General features: G+C 40.4%; 3 protein-coding genes across 3 annotated transcripts; 1 reads left to right on the forward strand and 2 right to left on the reverse strand.

Annotated features, from left to right (window-relative positions):
- Positions 1–2281: 2281 nt before the first annotated feature.
- LOC110191396 (uncharacterized) lies at positions 2282–3150 on the reverse strand. The gene is made up of 3 exons (XM_086834313.1): positions 2998–3150; positions 2533–2936; positions 2282–2462 (listed from the first exon to the last, which is right to left on the reverse strand). The coding sequence occupies exons 1-3, from the start codon at positions 3148–3150 to the stop codon at positions 2282–2284; spliced, it is 738 nt and encodes a 245-aa protein (XP_086690439.1).
- Positions 3151–3489: 339 nt separating this feature from the next.
- LOC110191254 (uncharacterized) lies at positions 3490–4441 on the reverse strand. The gene is made up of 3 exons (XM_020962034.2): positions 4295–4441; positions 3805–4229; positions 3490–3687 (listed from the first exon to the last, which is right to left on the reverse strand). The coding sequence occupies exons 1-3, from the start codon at positions 4439–4441 to the stop codon at positions 3516–3518; spliced, it is 744 nt and encodes a 247-aa protein (XP_020817693.2). The 3' UTR covers positions 3490–3515.
- A 404-nt stretch (positions 4442–4845) lies between these two features.
- On the forward strand, positions 4846–5712 carry LOC110191253 (uncharacterized). Its single transcript, XM_020962033.2, has 4 exons — positions 4846–4947; positions 5007–5126; positions 5192–5502; positions 5565–5712. Exons 1-4 carry the CDS (start codon positions 4846–4848, stop codon positions 5710–5712), a joined length of 681 nt encoding a protein of 226 aa, XP_020817692.2.
- Positions 5713–18792: the final 13080 nt, after the last annotated feature.

Raw genomic sequence — 18792 nt, forward strand, 5'->3', positions numbered from 1 at the left:
GACTTTAAACAATCATTGGCTTCTTGGGTTTTTGTATACTACCAAGAAAATATAAAATATGTGTATCTAGTTATATTAAATCTATATTTTTATAAGCTAAATTTTTGGGCAAATCATAGTTTTTTTAAATATCATAACTAAGCCAACAATTCATTAATTTCAATTCAGAAAGCATTTCTGTGCTAGTTTTCATAAGGCTAATAAATCTGCATACTGGGTTTTTAAATATAAAAAATTTAATTTCTGCTCAAATTTTGACAATTTTAATGATGTAACCCCTTATAATTTTTTCAATTTTTGAAAAAATTTCAAAAATTTTAGATTTTGACCGGACGTGGCTATTTCGATTCAGCTGCTAATGCTGATCAAGAATATATATGGTTTAAAGGGTCAGAAATGACTGCTTCACTGCGTTTCAACGTTATAAAAATATTTTAAAACTGAATTTTAAAAAAGAAAACCGCTCCAGTTTTTCCGTTAAATATATTTTCAACACGTAATTCAAACATTTTTCTATCGAGAAAAATCATTTCAAGATATTAACAAGTTAACATATATTATAAAATATTTTAAAATTGAATTTATTTAATATTATAATACAGCCGATTGAAAACGATATTTTCCGATATATCCTATAGGATGTATCTCTTCGATATCCATCGCTAGTCCACCCCATTTTAGGGCAAAACTGACACAGCTGACATTTGCATACTCAACGAACTCCCAGGTACGGCGCAGAACAATTTGTTACATTGTTTTTACCAACTTAGTTGTGGACCAAGACCAAGAATTATTACGCAGCATAAATTACGGAAGGCAAAAAGGGGGGACCGAGTGCGACCCAGTTAACCGCCCGCAGGCAACAAAAGGGTTACCAAAAATAGCAATCCCAGCCATATAAAGTGGGAGACAGAGTGCCAGCATCCTCGACCTCATCCACATCCTCCTTGTGGCACATAAGGCCATAAAATAGTTGTCGCTGGCTGCCGGCTGCCGGCTCTCTCTGTCTCTGGCCTCGGATAAGCATCTGGCCCCCGCTCTATGGAGTTGGCCTCTGATTACTTCGTTAAGTTGCATGTTCCTACAAATTGTTTCCAAAGAAAGGCAATGAAAACGAAAATATTTTTCCCTCCAGTTCAAATACAAAATGCAGAAGAGCGAAGAGAAAAAAGCGCAGAGGGGCTCCATGGAGCTGTAAAGGGGTTAAAGGTAATCACAACAGAACACAACATGAAAATTGTGAAAGGTGCATCTCTCTCTCGCTCTCCCTGGTCTCTAGTTTATGCTTGATCCCGATCTCTGGCTGACTCCTGTCAAAATATATTCCAGCTCTTATCTTGGCTTTGTCATCGCAGACAAGTGCCAGTGTCTGTGCCAGTGTCTGGGAGCTGGAGCTCTGAGGCCGGGGAACTTCATTAGAGAAAGTCCCCCCAAAAAACAAAAAACATATCCCCGGAGAGAGATGAAGACCCCTTGGCTACTAATTTTTAGTAGCTTTGTTTTGGTGTGTATATTTTGTCAAAGCTAATTAGTACGTTGAACCATTAACAATGCATCTGGCGATGGCCAGTGATGAATATATGACTGAGCCCGAAAAAACCCCCTGTCGGAGTGTGAACTGCACATTTTCGTCTTTCTTTCTTTTGGGTTTCCCTTCAGTCATTATGACATTGGCATTAGCATAATACGCGTATTATGCGTATTAATTACATCGCAGACATTTGCATTTAAACGCCTATTTGTTCCAGACCCAAGACGATCCCAAGACGGTGGTGGGTCCGAGTCCCGAATACCTCCCCGGTAGTCAAAGTTTTGGGCTGTAATTATTGAATTAGAAGACAATAGGGCCTAAAGAGGCAGAACCGGCAGAAGCCAGAGAGAGATGCGTACACTTTGATAGCCAGAGAGAGAGAGATGGGGCAGGGAAAAGACCACCCGAGCGTGGAGGTAAATCCAAAGATGATGATGAGCCCAGGACAGGAGAACAAAAAGAGTTATTATGTGGATATTTGCATAAATTTCACGCCCTTGGTAGGTGAAATCAACCAGGGAGAGGAAGTGCCCTGGGCCACAGAGGTTGTTCTCAGAGTTTAATCGCTTTGGCCAAGGAAACTGACACTCAGATTTGGAATGTTGGAAAACAAATAGTATACAAAATGGCATTATTTATGTATTAATGTAGAAATAAATATAGAAACTTTAATACGATTGTAATAAACAATAAATTAAACAGAGACTAAATATCAATATCACATAACTTTCACCTAACAAAGCCTCCAGATTAACCCAACATACTAAGGAACTCGCTGCCCAGATGATGAACATCGCTAAAGTGCTCCAGCAGGGACTTGGGACACCTTGGATATAACCGATTGCAATCGCTGCCAGCTGCTCCCAGTCTCTCCGCCTGCAGGTAATCATTGTCCGAGTGCTCTGCCAGGGGATCCACCGAGCTGGAAGGTCTACACAATAAAAAAGGTGTGATAAAATCAACTCCTCGATATTGCAACGATCCCACGATCGCAAACTCACGTAAGCAGGATGTGAAGGACTTCGCCCAGCAGGCCATTCCGATCATCGAAGGGTGCGGCAGCGCTCTCGCAGATGCTTTTCAGGACACAGACTCGACCATTGAGCTTCATGCGGATTGCCAGGGCAGTGAAGGCTTCGTAGACTGACCAGCGATAGCTGCCCAAAGCCTGCAGATCCTCCTGCAGGATATTCGGATCCAGACCCATCTGTTCCTCGGACTGCTGCAGGATCTTCTCAAAGATTGTGGCATTCTGGGGCAGCCTCCTGGCAGTGATTTCATGGACATTCTTGACTCTCAATTGTTTGGCGGAGTGAGGCAAAACATAGTCGGCCTTCATGACATAACCCGTGACCACATGTTCCGTTTTAAGATCCTCCACGGGAATACCAAAGCCAGCGATCATCTAAAAGAGAGTTGCTTTAGTTCTTCCAAAATCTGATTTATAGATAATATAGTGTACTTACCTGCAAACGTGTGGGATTACCTCGGGGATAAATCAGGGGCAGCCATCGGGCTTTCCTCACTAAAATATCACTCTCACTGTGAAGGCTTGAGGCTTCTTTGTAAACATTCACAAAACTCAAAACAAAAAGGATTCCTCTTATAAAAACAATCATGGTTTAGTCCTTGGAAAACTTAGTAGTCCGTAATAACCTCACAGTTCAGAAGCAGAATGATCACTAAATTAGCAAACCTTGATAAGATTTCACTTTAACAATCGACAACCAACTTGAACTGATTACTTTCTTCGATTAGAAAAAAACGAAAGTGTGATTATCTTTGGGCTATATAGCACACTTTAGTCACGATTGGAAGTGGATCCAATATCTTAACCTATACTGTAAGCTTTCTGGCTCCACAAAAGTTCGCGTTCTTTTAATTAACACTCCGTGTATACAGACCGACTTTTGTTTCTTTTACGAGGCCCCGTTGCCACCAAGAACACTGAGCAAAAGTTTTGGCTTCCATTTAGTTTATTCTCTTAAAATAATACCTTGTCCAGGTCATGATGCAGTTCACTAAAGTGCTGGAGCAGACTTAGCCGGCACTCCTTGAAGACCCGATCGCAGCCAGCACCGGAGTGACCCACCTTTTCCGCATAATAATACTCGTTGTCCGCATGCTCTGAGAGCTTGTCCACGGAGGAGGAGGGTCTGCGAAGAAAGAAATCGATTTTAAGGGATATATTTTAGAGGATAACGATACTATATATATTCTATAGCTTAGCCTTATATCTAAAATAATAATTCATAATTAAAAACATTACTCACGTCAACAGTATATGCATAATATCCGCAAAGAGACCATTGGCAAAGTGAAAAGGCTCTTCGGCTGCCTCGCAGATGCTCTTCAGCACACAGATCCTACCCTGGTAGCCTAGTCGATCCGCCAATCCTTCCAGTCCCTTGTAGACAGTCCAGCGATAGCTACTCAGAACCTTATTGGTCCTGGTCAGCAGCTTCCTGGTGTTCTTCCCCAGCTCATCTACTCCAACCAGAAAGTTCTCGAACATGGGCTTCCGCTGTCTTCTCGCACCTGTAATACCTGGCGTGGCCACCTGGGTGAGGGGCAGAGCTGTGGGTGTCCTCAGATCATCGGGAGTTATGGGCAGCCAGTACTCCACCTTGAGTACATAACCAGTAGTCACCGCCTCATAATTGAGATCCTCCAGAGGAATACCAATGCCACCAATGAACTGGAAGCAATCATCAATCAATTAAGTTAGGATTTAAATTCTATGAGGATCCATTATCATCTTACCATGACACGGGTGGGCGAGGTGGTGGGAAAAATCAGCCAGGGAATGGGAGCTCTCTTGCTCCTCTGGTGCTTTGAGAGACTACCCAAAGAGGCCATCACCTGACAGAGCAGGCAACTGGCCAAAATGATGGCTATGCTGGATTTCATGTTGCTGTCTGTTTATAGAGCTAATAGCAGTGCGTGCTAATGCCAGCTCGTTCTTTAAGATACTAATCCATATTCTTGCTGTTCTTTTTTTCAAGCTCACGAATTTTATTTTGATTTCTCAATAAAAACGGCTTGATCAATAGATCTGAGCGACATGAAGAAGACATCTACTTTCTCGCGCGAGAATGTTACACATTCTAGCAATTAGCACCTGAGCTTCGACTGGAGACGGGGTCAAGTGGTAACCGTGTAAATCTTGCATATTCCAGTTTTCTTTTTTCTTGGCCACTTCTCACCCATTCAGTGGAATTGCTGCCAATTCCAAACGCCCATCATTCTAAGTGTTTGAACAACCTGTTATTTTCGCAAAACTGCATTTAGTTGCAGGTAAAACTTTATTCGCGATGGGTGCACTTCTTTGGAAGTTCTTCTGGGGACTGATCTTGGTTTGTAGTTTGAAATTGGTTCACTGCTTTCTGGTCTTTCCAAGGCAGGGATCTTTTGGTGTAAGTATATATAGCTAAGGATACCAATTCGGTGAGTTCTATCCTTTAGATACTTTTAGTTGCTGGCTGCCGTGGCCATTCCTTTGGATTTGTCGCCTAAAACTGTTTACATGGCTTTCAACTTTGAGTCCAACTATGCACTGCCCTCTAATGATTCATACAATCAGTGGATTGATAGGGTGAGTTACTAAAAAAATTCACAACAATAGTGAAATATAATGACTAAAATATATCCCCCCTTAAGTGGCAACTTGACGAACACTTTTTGGGCGTTCCTGGCAATGTGACCCCCATCAATGCCCGTCACAAGGCCAGCGAGGATTTGGTCCCCCAAAATGAGAGCAATGAGGAGGAAGATTCCGAAGTGAGACGCCGCTCGGTGGGGTCACCACCACCTATCCGGCGACGTGATTTCTACCGTGGCATCATGAACTATCTAACCCACTATGGATACAATGGCTCCGCCTGCCTGCTCCGCGTCATCTGCGAGGTCAGCGAATCACCTTTAGATGCCCACAATGGCCTGTTGGGCAGTCTCTTTCAGGTTCTATTCATGTGAGTGAGGGGGAGAGAAAGGAGTACGTTTCCTTCACTAATTATGATACCTTTTGCCGCAGGCCGACGACGAGTGCCGCGGAAGAGGAACTGCAGCACGTGGACGAGCTGTACGAGGCCACCGATGCGGGCACGCGTGGCCTGGGCTGCTCCGATTACGTGGCCAACTGTAGACACAGTGCCCTGGACCTGATAAGCCTGGTGCTCTGAATAATTCCATCCAAAAAAAAATTATAATAAAATATAAAACTTTAATGGAAATAAAGCTCGAAGAGGTGCTGTCCTTGGAGGTAGAAGCTTTGAGTGGGTTCTTTGTAAGGATATTTTGAGTCAACTTTGATGTAATCTCTGTTCTTTCCTTTGACTTATCTGAAAGAAATTCGTAAAAATTAATTTTTAGACAAAAATTAAATACTTAAATCGACAATCTAGATGCTTTAATACATTTTGAGATCAATATTTATTCCTTTTAACAAGAGTTTCCCTCTTTTAAGTTTCAACATTATTTTAAAGGACTTAATCAATGTTTCTTCTGCACAGCTTAAGATTCCCGAAGTCACCTCCTTCTGCGGCGTGAAATGTTTTAATTTCGCTTAAAGAGCTTAAGGACGATGACACAGTGTCGCGGCAACAAAAGGAGACGAGGAGCTACGAAACTAAGGCCAAAAAAACAAAGTCCTAAGCTGGCCGCAGGGATCTGGTTTTGGATTTTGGTTTGCTTAGGGGTTTTCAGCTGGGTTTACCTCACTTTTGGACATGTGTGATGTCTGCTTTATATTTCTCTGTGCTCCTTTCCCTTTGCATTTTTTTTGGTTGGCTCTCTGATCGCTTTTTCCGCTCCTTTTGTGAAGAATATATGTATGGCATGGTCCTGCGCCGTCTTTGTCCTTTGAGTGCGTTTTGCGGCCTGTCAACAATGCCACAGAGGAGTCTCCTGTTCCGTTGTTCTTCGTTGTTTTTTCATTGTATTTGTTTGTTTGCTATTTCTTTGATTCGATTTGCCGCCTTAAAGGACTCAACCAAAGGACCGAATATTCCGCCGAATGGTGAGAGCGAATTACGCCTTCTTTGATTTTGCCAAGCCATTGAAATCATAATTAGAAGACAAATGATTCCTCTTTTCTTCTCGAGATCCCCAGACAATGGCCAGGCATTGAACCTGAAGTACTTATGTACGCCACAGTTTGATAAAGGTTTCCAAAAATATAAAAAACACACAAGAAACTTGAGTATTAATAAGCTTAGAGGAAGGAGTTGAAGGAGTTTTAAACACAACAAAAAATAAATAAATAAAGGAAATGGGATCGGGGTTAATGCTATCTTGGAGAATACATAACAAATATTTGAGTTGTTTGTATAAATAAGAAATTCTTTGATTGCCTATTATACTTTTTTATTTAATTGATTTTGTTATGGGTTTTAATCTTTGAAAATAACGAGATTAAGGTGGTAGAGGTATAAAGAAATCCTTCTAAATTAGTTTAAATCCATGAAATTCTAGATCTAAACTATTCAAATTCTTTAATAGGAATAATATTTATTAAAACAATATCTAGCTGAACTTTTTCTGTTAGTAATACATCTTTTTCATTCCTGGATAACCTTGGTCACCTTCTCATGACTATGAATAACATCCATCAATTCATATCCATCTTTTGCTCTCTGACTATCTCTATCTTGACTATATCTACATTTCATATATCTTTAAGAACGCTCCATCTTCTCCTATATCTCAATTGTGGGATCATAAATGTCAACCATCAAAAGTGATCCATCTCCTTGGGTTTCCTCTCCCTTTTTATGAGTTTTTCTGCAGCTCATTTCATCACTTCAACATGGAGAGATGTCAGAGGATGTGTCTCCTCCACTGATTTACGGCCCAGCTAGAGATTTTAGTTTATTTTTGTGTGTTGGCATTGACATTCAACTATATAACATCTTCATTTTAATGGGGTGCGGGCAGGTGTTAAGGAGGTTATCCACGCGATTCACGCTTCCTGTTGCGGTTAGAATGAGCCTTGGGGCATGTCTCTTTTCCTCTGAGGGCTGATACGAATTGATTTGTAATTAGTTGCAGTTGCAGTCAACAATGTGATTATGCCGAGGGAGGAGTCTTCTGGGAGCTCTGGGGGCGGAGTGGGATCTAGGGTTACACAGATGCGAGCAGACCGACCATGATCCCGAGAAGCCTATCCACTTGAGATCTTGGGGGTTTAAGCATAAATTACACATTCAGAACACAGCATTATCCTAGGCAATTGACAGCTCCCTTAAGTAGTCATCTATCCATGACATATGCGGTATGCCGACTCTCTGGAGGCGTTCTAGTGAGTTGTAAACGCATCTGTGGCCAGGGATTTGGTCCTGCCTTTTGTGGATATTGACAGGCGATCCCCGATCCCGATCTCCATATACTCCATATATCTATATCTATATCCCAGCCACCATGTGTCGGCAACTGCTGCGTATCCCATGGCTGTTGACAGTTCGGTGGTGTAAATCATTGTCAACCGCTTTGAGGTTTCCATTTAATAAAAAATATATATTAAATTAGAGTTTAATCCACTTCGGACACGCGTCTGCGAACATTAATTGAATTCATAAATGAGCAGTTTATATGATATTTATATATATTAACTAATTACCGTTTTATTCGATTGTTGTTTCCCTGTGAATTCCTTTTTTTGTGATTGCGCCACTTTTTGTGCTCCTTTTGGTTCCATCAACAATTGGATTAAATTCATAATGCAAAATGGCATTTAAAATGACGCTTTTAATAAAGCCAAAGCGCGGTCGAGAACAACAACAACGACAACAAAAAATCATGGTAACGAAGTTGCAAAATTCCATTTGACTGGTTGGGGATTTTCGGTTTATTTTAATTAACTTAATGAAATGCATTTGGTGAGGTTTATAAAATGTATATTCCGCAAGATTGTTTAAGGGATTACGCTATGGATTTGTTCATATTAAGTTTACTTAATATTGGACTAAGGTGATAAGAGTATTTTAAATAATAAAATATATATCACTTAAGGATTTACCGAGAAAAATGTGTTGAAAAACGAACTAAAAATACAGAACTTCCTTTTTTAACGCTTTCTCTTATTTGTTGATGCTTTAATTCTCTTTTAAAGTCCCTAGTTATTCCCTATGCTTATTTACTTATCGAAAGAAGTTAATTTAAAGCCAAAACCCCCAAGATAATTATATAGAACTTGCTCACCTTTAACTAATAATAAAGAAACCCACGCCTGAGTGCATTTTCAAGCATGGAATCAACCATTTTCTGGTTCTTATCAAACACTAATCTTAATGAAGAACTTCTTTGGATCTCTATCAGCACAAGTTCTCCCATGAATTTCCCGATTATATTGTTTCTAAAAAACCCTATCAAATTGATGGCAAACGTAATAAAAACGGGAATCATTAACCAAAGAAGCCGCAAGGTGTGTTCCCACAACTCTACATCTTTATCGGGGGCAAACATCAACACCTCAGCTCATCCTAGGTTATCGGTCATATTCAGAGTCGGGTCATATGAATAATGTCAAATTATTTCATTGCACCAACAAGCCACCCTGCTTGATGCATTTATATTTTTTGATCGATTGCCTTGCGAGAAGGGAAACTAGTTTGACATTAATTGACTGCCAAATATGCACAAGCGCATGAAATTATGGAAAATCTTATTAAAGTCATCACATCCTGGAGCGTCTAAGAAAAATAAAAATCAACTCGACCAAAAAGTTCATAAATGCTAATGTGGCCCCGGAGCCTGACGATGATTGATGGTGGTCGGTGGTCGGTGGCCGCCTCCAAACGCCATAACGTAGTAAAAGTTCCGCAAAAGTGGGAAACCCCATTTCCCGCAGACTTGCGGCACCGGAAGACGGATCAATCCTTGGATGAAACTGTGTATACATTTCACCTTTGTGTAGTTGCTCCTGGTTCCCTTTTAAGCCAATTTAATCCCAAGCCGGCTTAGGACATTACGATCTGGGGATTACAGGCCATGTTGCAACATCTTTAACGGCGGCACAGATTTTCTTGTTAATATGCGTTGGCAAATATTTGTGAACGGGATTTTGTTTGTAGGCGGTGTTCACCTAATGATCTTTGCCAAAAAGGAAATCAGATTTTCTAGTTCCTGGGAAAGTAGGCGGCACACCCAAATATCCTTTTGTCTGACAAGTCCGCCTTACAGGCTCTTATCCAGCTGCATTTGTCTGTTTTTATTTGGCCAAAGACGCGAGGGCGGGCTTTCATTTCTTTCTCTCTAAACAAAGCAAACAGTGTTGGCTTTTTTACAGGAAAATGTACACAGAATTTATAAATAATAACTTCATTAAAATAGCTTAAACTTAGACAGAAATAAATGTAGAATTATATAATACCTATTATAAAAAAATGTTCTTTTGAAACAAAAGAAGAGAAAAAATCCAGAGCAGCTAGAGTGACAGCACTGACCAGGACCCTTTATTCCCATATCTCCTCACATTCCTGAAACCCTTTGTCCTTTTTGGACTCTCCATGTGCTCCATGTGTCTGCTTCGAGTCCTTCGCATCGCATAATTTTTCACTCGCTCGTTGTTCTGGTGCGTATATCCCTCGGCTGTCTGCTGCTTTTTTTTTGTCCCTCCCCCTTCATATTTTTTTCATGTGTGTTGATAAATTTGCTTAGATTATTATCCTGGATCCTGGGCATGGCGCTTGGAGCTCTGCTTTTGCCGCTATCTCCCTGTCGTAATTAGTCTCGAGCTTGTTTGCCCAGCATTTACACAGAATGCTTTCCCAGGCGCCGCCGCCGGCGCACGCACTCACGTACGGACAGCGGTCGCCAGGACATGGACATGGACATGGGCTGGGCCAGGACTTGGGTCTAGGCAAATTGCTGGAAGGCTGTATGGAATATGAATAAGTGGAATTCGTTTTTGCAGCACAAATACCTCATATTCTAATAGATAACCCGCCTTGGCGGCCCTAAATTGCAGGATATATCAGGGTGAAAGCGCAGCTCTCTGTACCTTTCCCCCCCAAAAGTCAAACTGGCAACCTTTTAGCATAAATTTCTCCAAGCACGACAGGAAGTCGTCGCCAAACGCCTCCGTCAACCGCAATTTCCATTAGCAGCTCAAGGCAAAGGGAACTTCATTCACATGTGGGATATGTACACATATAGAGTAGTATATGGATGACGGTCCCCGGGAACATTTGACATTTTAAGGAGCGCCTAGTGAGTAGCAGCAGCAGAAGCAGCAGAAGGTAACTCAGGTAAGTTGCCAAAGGAAAAGGCCCCCAGACGACAGCCTCGCCCATGGAAATGTCAACTGTTTTTAGCACGCACAATTTGAGGGAAAGCCAAACAAACACGAGAAAGAAAAAGAAAACGAAACCGGGAAAATCGCTCTCTACGGTAACATGAATATATAAACGATGGACTGACAACCTGCTCCAATTCCAAATTCCCCCGGTCCCTGGTCCTCATCCCCACCTGTGGGTAGGGCTCATATTACGCGAATGCAATGTTCAAATAGAAATTAAATGCCGGGGCCAACCGCATTTTAGACAAATGCCAAAAACCGGGAAACGCACACCTACCACACCGTATCGGCTTTCAGGACACGGGGACTAAGGCAGCATCCCTTTGCGAGGGTAGCAGGTATCAGGCTCGAATCAACCACAACATGTACACCTACTTCCTCCCTGACACCCGAGAAGTTTGCCAAAAAAAAAATACAAAACAAAAAATATATGCCACAATGCCAAGGAAGTTGTGGCCCAAAACAGGAATACTCCAAGAGGAAATGCGGCCAGATCGCATTGATAGATAGGAAGTAAGTGTAGTATGTTAAGTGCCCCTGGGTCTGGTGATGGTTTACCGATAAGTTCAAGCCAAAGATTCGAAAACAAAAAGAAAATCGAGTGCACAAATCGACTAAACCAAAATGCTAAGTGGGAGATTCAACCAAACACTCAAGAAAATCAACACTTTTGACTGAAAACTCTTATCACATTATCTTAAATGTCTTTAAAGAAACTGTAATGAGTTTTAAAAATCAAACATAATACAATATATGCTCTTATGTTAGCGATTTTTATTTATTTCCTTGAAAATCTGACCTGATTTCTGAGTGAAGCCCTTCCAGATCAACGATCTCTTCCAAGTATTGCCAATTCCCGTAAGGCAAAAGTGCTCACAAATCAAACTCCGCTTGCGGTGGACACTGGACATTAATAACGCCTCAGTAGAGCGCCGACAATGGTCCTTGGGATGGTCTGCCATTGAATGGCTTTTCAATAAAAGTTGCCCCGATTGGCGGCATCCGACAAAGAGCCAAGCATCGAACAATTGGCCAACTAAAGGTGGTCGAAATTACAGCGCACTTTCGATTGCAGAGCAGGCCAAAGCGTTTCACCAAACGGGGCCAAGAGTTGGCAAGAACAATTAGTCCACGCCCCCGGAGAACTCTGGAGCTGTTCTTACACCTGGTAATTGCTCCGCAAAAACTTCGTGTAATTTTTCTTTAACGAATCTCAAATGACTGGCCCGACCTTTGTCCCTTTGTTGACCACATCTACGGCGAGCTCCTGTGGTTCTCGGTTTTCCAGCTGCCCCTGCTCTGGCAAGTGTGAGAAGGATGGTCCGTAGGAAATCAGCTTGGTCCTATTAAAAGTGCAGCGACATTTATGGCCTTGATCTACACACAGAGTTCTGGCTTTCTGATTGCCCCTGCAATTGGTCCTTGATGATTAATGTTCGGATTCGCCTCCAAACTGAAGAACATTTGAACATTCTTTTTCTGCAAAATTCCTCAGTGAGAGCCTGTTTCTATTGAGGCATTGTCCTTGGGTAGGCGTTGGGCTCCTTTCTGATCCTTTGTCCTTGGGTCAGCACCTTTTCTTAGCACCTTCTCGAGGCGGCAAACTCTTTGGTATTTGGTAATTCTCCTACAATGACCCTCGGATGACTTTGGAATTGTTTGTTTGGCAGCAGCTGAAATTGGTTTGCTGGGATCCCCAAAAAGAAAAAGATCTGAAGACTTATTTTGATTGGACTATTCATGTGTCAAAGGTTCTGAATAAGCGTGATTTTCTATAGGAATATTCTTGATTCTTTGATATATGTTTTTACTATTCTAATTAAATTAGTTTTGAAATACTTAAGGTATAAAAACAAAGACCTAGAAACCATTTTCAAGCAGATTTCAAGTCTTTGAGTCTTAAGACATCTTTATATATCCTTGTACTAATAAAATATCTTCAAAACTATAAGACACGTAATTTCTATTAAATAACGCACAAGGCAAGCTTTCTTTCATCTTCAAAATATGTTAACATATTTTACTTATGTATTTCCCACAGAAAATAACCCTATTTTCTCCTTATTAAACCCTAATCAAGAGCGCTAAGTGTTTCCCTTACAACTTTCCATTTTCTTAATGGATTTTCATGGATAATCCCTACCCCAAGCGGCATATACATATATATGAACACATACATATATATTTGTTTTATAATATTGCACACTTTGTGGGTCAATGAGGTCCCGGGCCCTGTAATAAGCAACTGTTTAAGCGTTTACCCCCCTCCGAAAATGGTGGAAAAAAGAGATTTAACATTTTGATGGATTTTCAATAAGCCCCATTTCAGCCGGGGAATCACTTTGGCCGTTGATGACATGCCTCATTATTCGCAGGGGATCTGCTTTCGCAAAGGGTCCAATTAGAGAGTACAGGGTTTGGGTTTAAAATTGAATTTAAAATGCATCAGACTGTTTACCGTAATAATATCGACACATTTATGGGGATCTTCGACCAGAGTCCACAGCATCACTCCTGGTTGTTGCTGACTCCCCCGGGGGCTCATCTGAAATGATCTTGGGTCCAGGTGCTACAGCTTAATGGGCTTTTGTCCTCTGATGACCAGGCCAGCGGCAGCTTCATCCTTTGTAGCAGTATCTGAAAATGTTGCTGTATCTGTATCTGTAGCTGTCTTTGTATCTGTATCTTTTCCCGCTCGCTGCATTTATGCCTCCTACTTGGCCAGCTGACTTAAATGCATTTTAAGCTGAAGGGATTTTATTTTTGTCTTTTTCGAAGGAAGACAGATGTTTTTGGGGAATAATAAAAAATGTGTTCCAAGCATTTAAATATTGTATGTTATACGTAAGTAGTATTTTAAGTCTAATTTATAAGGAAAGATAGTCAAGCTTCAAAAGAATCCTTTAAGAACTTGTTTATATTTATGTTAGGGAATAATTAACTGTATAAAAATATGGATTTTGTATTATTTCACTTTCAACACCTTTGAAGAAATTTAATGTCAGCTTAAAGGTATCTTGCCATAACCTTTACTATATTAATATATTTTATTAAATCATTTATTTTTTATACCTTAGTTAAATTTATATATCTTCCTTTAGCAAACTCTGCAGTATGTTCCTTCCTCATATCTGTACATCTTTATCCTGCCTTCTGTTAACTTAAATAAATTTAAAGCCTGTCATACTTTTTACTGGCTTCTTACACACACAAAAAAAGACAGAGGAACAGATGTTTCTGGTGTGTGTGCTTTTTTTATTTTGTTGTTTTTTGCTGGCGTTATGATTTTTTCTTTGGCATCCTCGGCTGCTGCCCTGAGTTAACTGATATTGTGGATGCTTTATTATTGTGCGCTGTACCTGCTGCAGTCGGTTCCTGCATCTGTTGTCCTGACAGCAGGACTCAGCCAGAGTCACCTCACCCGCACGCTGGGGAGGTAATCGATCTCATGTGGTTTATTTACATCCGTTATTGAAATTCACTTTTCGCCCATGCTTTTGTTTTATGAATTGGCTTTGTTTATCCGTGTATCCGTGTATCCTTGCATCCTCGCATCCTCCCTTCCCCCCGCACCACACAGAACGCATCGATGACAATTGCAGTTTTTGGCATGCAGCTGGACGCATTTACATCCGCTTGTTGTTGTTGCTTAAACAACAGATTTTTTTCCGCCACTCTCTCTTCCTTTCTTCCTTTTTCCTTGGGCTTGTTTCCAGGGCTTCCTCGTATTTTTTTTTGTAAGTATAATATTCCTTTTTTATTTTGCAGCAACCGGAAGTAACCGGGGCTTTAATATTTCAGTTTGTCGAATAATGTCCGGGCTCAATGATATGGGAAATGATAACTGAATGGGGAATTGGTTGATATAACATATAGGATACAAAGAGTTGTCCTAGGTCGCTTTTGTATATGCAAAGAGCTTGGGTTAGGTCAAAAATTATGTTTAATTTTAAATTGATCACCTTTAACATGTAAATTGAAACAATAAATAGAAATATATAGAAGCCTCATTCTTTTCTAAAATGAAACAATGCCTTAAAGTACAACATTTTATTATATTTTACTATGCCGGCTTGTTAGTTTCAGTTCGTTAAGCAGGGCTTAGACTGTGTGTCAGCTTTATCTAAAATGTATTTCTTTTAATTATTTTAATGCAAAGTCATTCCTGGCATATTTATGACATAACTCCAAAAAATATAAAAACACAGAAAATATCCCCCCTTAGGAACTACTATCTTGCAGGGGTAATTCATTCGAAATTTCAGTTATATATTTACTAAGAAGTTCTCACAAGATAGTTCCCCTTTTGGATATGGAAATGCAAGTAATTTAACTGAGAAACCATTATGTAATCTTGGCGCGCTCATATGCTTTATGGAGCACATCGGCGAAGGATATCAAATTGTATCTACAAGTCCAATTTAATTATAAGCCACGCAAGTGAGGCCCATCAAAGTTCCACCGATCCGTTGCAGGTGCAAATGCAGAACCTCCAGTTGACCAGTCCGGGGCTCATTTTCGGTTCCACATTATTATTATCCACGCTCTCCTCCTCGAAGCCGCGATGTGTTGAGTCCGGTTTTGGGATCGGGAATGCCGCCGCTCTACAATTCATTTGCAAAGCGTATCCAAAAATGCTGATGGGATTATTATATGTTGTTGATCTGGAACTGGGGACTGGGGACTGGCGACTGCCACTGCCACTGCGACGACTGCAGGTGGAATATCTCAATGCCCGGGCAGGTCTTTATCTTTTTAATGCTGTGGATTGCTTTGTGTTTTTTTTCGGTTTCCTTTCCCTTCGCATTTCGGCTTAAAGCCTTAATTTATGTATTAAAAGTTAGAAATCCGTGTGGACAGGTGAATTTTCAGTGCCCTTCTCCTCTATCTCTCTTCCTTTAAAGGTATAATTTTTGTATAGGTAACGTAGCTCATCGTGGTTCATTAACAGGTGAATCGATCGGGGGAACACAGGTAAATATATGGGGAATTTAGCAGAACTCTAGAAGAGATATAGAAAATATAGCAATGGAAAAGAATCTGAATGAAATCCCAAGCCGAAGCGAATCAGTTTCGCTTTGCTATTAGTCGAGGTTCTGAAAAGATTCTAAATATGAATTACTGAATTACTAAAATTATTATATTCCTTTACTTTCTCTAAAAACAAATTCGAGTTTCACCATGACTTAGATTGATACTTCTAAATTCCTCCTTTTATAAAATAATCCCCCTATGAAAGGTGTAAAAAAGAACCCCTAAAGCGGAAAACTTAATACCCAAAACATAGACAAAACCCCTGCTCATTGTCATTCATCATATAAATCAGAATTCGCAGACAGACTGGACAGGACATAGAGCTCGAACCAGGAACCAAAGAAACGTTCGATTGTATGCAAAAAAAAATGGAAAACAAAAAATAATGAGAATAGTATTGGCATTGCGATTGGTATTGGGTTTGGGTTTGGGAAGGAGAATAAGAATGGAATCGAATGGCAATGGGTTCGGCATTGGGTTCGGTGTGGTGTGGAATGCCGCAGGTGGCCGCCAGCAGTGGTCCTCTGTCGCTCGCTTTTCAAGTGTTTGCCTTTGCAGTTGGACAAATTTACATGCTCGCCGGGAAACACAATGAGACGGCGCAGCGGCTGACCTGGCCAGGTAAGCGTGGTAGCCCATGCACATGAAAAAATTTGTCTACAAATTGGTATAAATTGGTAATTATTGAGGTAAGAATATATATATTTTTATAATATATTTGTATACCCTTGCAGGATATTATAATTTCAGTCAGTATGTCATGGATATTAATGCATTTTTGGCTTAATTATGTTCAATTGCACATTGGAACCCATGATCTTATAACTAACTGCAATGTTATACATCCTTCGCCCTGCCTAAGTTAGTTTCCTTAATTCTTTATGATAGAATTTTTTTTAATATATTTTTTTTTTTATAAGTGTATCTAGTGCTGCAGGCCTCCTGTAGCAGCTACCTGGAATGTCCGGCAGTGGGACACACCATGCATCGGTATTCAAATAGTTCACCGACCGGCTAAAGGCAGCATCCAGCAAATGCAAACGCAATGGCAAAGGCAGCGCGGCAAACACACACAAACGCATCATTTAAATGATGGAAAATGCGAAAGGATGTTGGACCGTGTGATTTCCGCTCTGGACCCGTCCTTTTTATCCCTTGTGTGTAAGTGTGCGAGAGTGCGTGAAAGGTGTCCGCCGCTCCTTTTGTTCGGAATATATTTTAATTAAATGGACTGAGTTAAGCCCCGTGGGCAAGAGGGGGAAGTGATGGGATCGGTTGGATGGATGGATGGATGGATGAGTGGCTGGATGGCAAATCAATCAATTCCAACCAAATGCGGTCAAAATGCAATGCTCAATTAAATAAGCCATACAATTAAAAGGCCCAAAAGGGGTTTGTCTCTTTGTAGTGGGAAAAAACAGATTCCAGAGCAGGCTTAAAGTGAAATGAGAAATGTTTGCGTTTGTTTTTCCAAAGGCATTTCGATTTGGCATCAATTTCCAAGTGTCTCCCCTGCAATCTGTTCTCTAATTGTAGAGTGCCAACAGATTGACACTTGATCACGTGAAACGTCATACTAAAAGCCCCCAAAAAAGCGTAGGAGGATTTTTTAAAAATCTTGGAAGCTAAAATTATACTCTAAGATACTCTAAGATTCAAATTCTAATAACCTTTCTGAATATGTACACACGTCTGAAAGTATGCATCAAAATATTTTTAATGCAATAGAAATTGGATTTCAAATATTTTAAAGCATACTTACGGCCAAAAGTATCCTTAAATTAAAATTCACAGCAAATTTAAAGAATATGAAGTTTTTATTGCAAATTAACAAAAGAATTGTCAACTAAAACTAAGTTTATTATAAACCCAGAACTCCGTCTCGATTTTAGAGTATTTTCAAAGTCCTTTTTGGTGCTAAAACTGCCAATCCATAAAGGTCTACCCCCGCACAATTGGCACAGGTTGAGTGCCAAAATGCATTTGCATGCTGAAAACACTTCAATTCTGGTGCTAAACTAAAAACGCAAAACGCTCGAAAAGCGACAAACGAGCGCACTCGGGACTTGGGCACGGATCCTGCCCACCTGTCACCCTGGAGGGGGATTCTCATTTGCATGCGATTGAAAAACGCGGAATCAAAGTGCATGGAATGGATAAAAAGAAAAAAAAAAATAGGGAGAAAAACAACAGCAAGCAATTGGCCGTGGATTTTTGCCGGCTGCATGTGAGTGAGTGCGGGATGTTGGCTAATTAAAAGCACATCAAAAGCGGGCAGAATTTGCATAGCAAACGAAACGAAACGTTGCGAAAATTAAATAGAAATTGTTAGTTGCACTTTTTCCTTATTTTCCCATATATTTTTTTTTCACTTCGTCAAAGCTGCCAATGCCAAAAAAGTTTGTCATGAATAGCTGTCGTTAGAGGAGCGGAACTGTGGAACAGCGGAGCGGAGCGACTGCAGCAGGAATCGTCCAATAAATGTCAGCGGAGCAAAGTTTGTTCGCCAACTATTTTTATAATTAAACAAACTGATTGTGATAAGTAGGAAAATGAATGCCAAAGTTATGCCAAGAGGGGGATACTAAAGGTCCGGCCATAAATTGGGCAAACGTCAAAGTTGCCACGGAGTGCCTGCTTGTTCAACAAGCCCTTGAGACAACGCAAGAACAATTTTGTAAGCATTCAAACAAGCTAATGGCAAGGCAAAAAACAAGGCAGCTCAAGGATATTTGACTTTTTCCATAAATTTAAAGAATATTTGGAGCTTTTAAACTACCTTTTGGCAAGCACATTGGTGATTATTGCATGGCATATCCAAGAGAAAACGAATTACTTTGAAATTGTTTAAATATACTAGATAGAAGCTTTCATAAACTTACAAAATCTGTGCATAAAACAAATTTAAGTAAAATAGTTAAAAAAGAGTAAA

This window comes from Drosophila serrata, unplaced genomic scaffold (assembly GCF_035046125.1).
Source record: "Drosophila serrata isolate PLE 108 unplaced genomic scaffold, ASM3504612v1 contig_272, whole genome shotgun sequence".
In the NCBI taxonomy this organism is placed as follows: Eukaryota; Metazoa; Arthropoda; class Insecta; order Diptera; family Drosophilidae; genus Drosophila; species Drosophila serrata.

Excerpts from the sequence above, each read along its gene's own strand:
- LOC110191254 (XM_020962034.2), bottom strand. The coding sequence starts at position 4,441 with ATGAAATCCAGCATAGCCATCATTTTGGCCAGTTGCCTGCTCTGTCAG. Across the intron at positions 4,230-4,294 it reads CCTCGCCCACCCGTGTCATG|TTCATTGGTGGCATTGGTAT; the intron begins GTAAGATGATAA and ends GATTGCTTCCAG. Across the intron at positions 3,688-3,804 it reads ATTATGCATATACTGTTGAC|ACCCTCCTCCTCCGTGGACA; the intron begins GTGAGTAATGTT and ends CTTTCTTCGCAG.
- LOC110191253 (XM_020962033.2), top strand. The coding sequence starts at position 4,846 with ATGGGTGCACTTCTTTGGAAGTTCTTCTGGGGACTGATCTTGGTTTGT. Across the intron at positions 4,948-5,006 it reads CAAGGCAGGGATCTTTTGGT|TTGCTGGCTGCCGTGGCCAT; the intron begins GTAAGTATATAT and ends AGATACTTTTAG. Across the intron at positions 5,127-5,191 it reads ACAATCAGTGGATTGATAGG|TGGCAACTTGACGAACACTT; the intron begins GTGAGTTACTAA and ends TCCCCCCTTAAG.
- LOC110191396 (XM_086834313.1), bottom strand. The coding sequence starts at position 3,150 with ATGATTGTTTTTATAAGAGGAATCCTTTTTGTTTTGAGTTTTGTGAAT. Across the intron at positions 2,937-2,997 it reads GTAATCCCACACGTTTGCAG|ATGATCGCTGGCTTTGGTAT; the intron begins GTAAGTACACTA and ends ACTCTCTTTTAG. Across the intron at positions 2,463-2,532 it reads GTCCTTCACATCCTGCTTAC|ACCTTCCAGCTCGGTGGATC; the intron begins GTGAGTTTGCGA and ends TTTATTGTGTAG.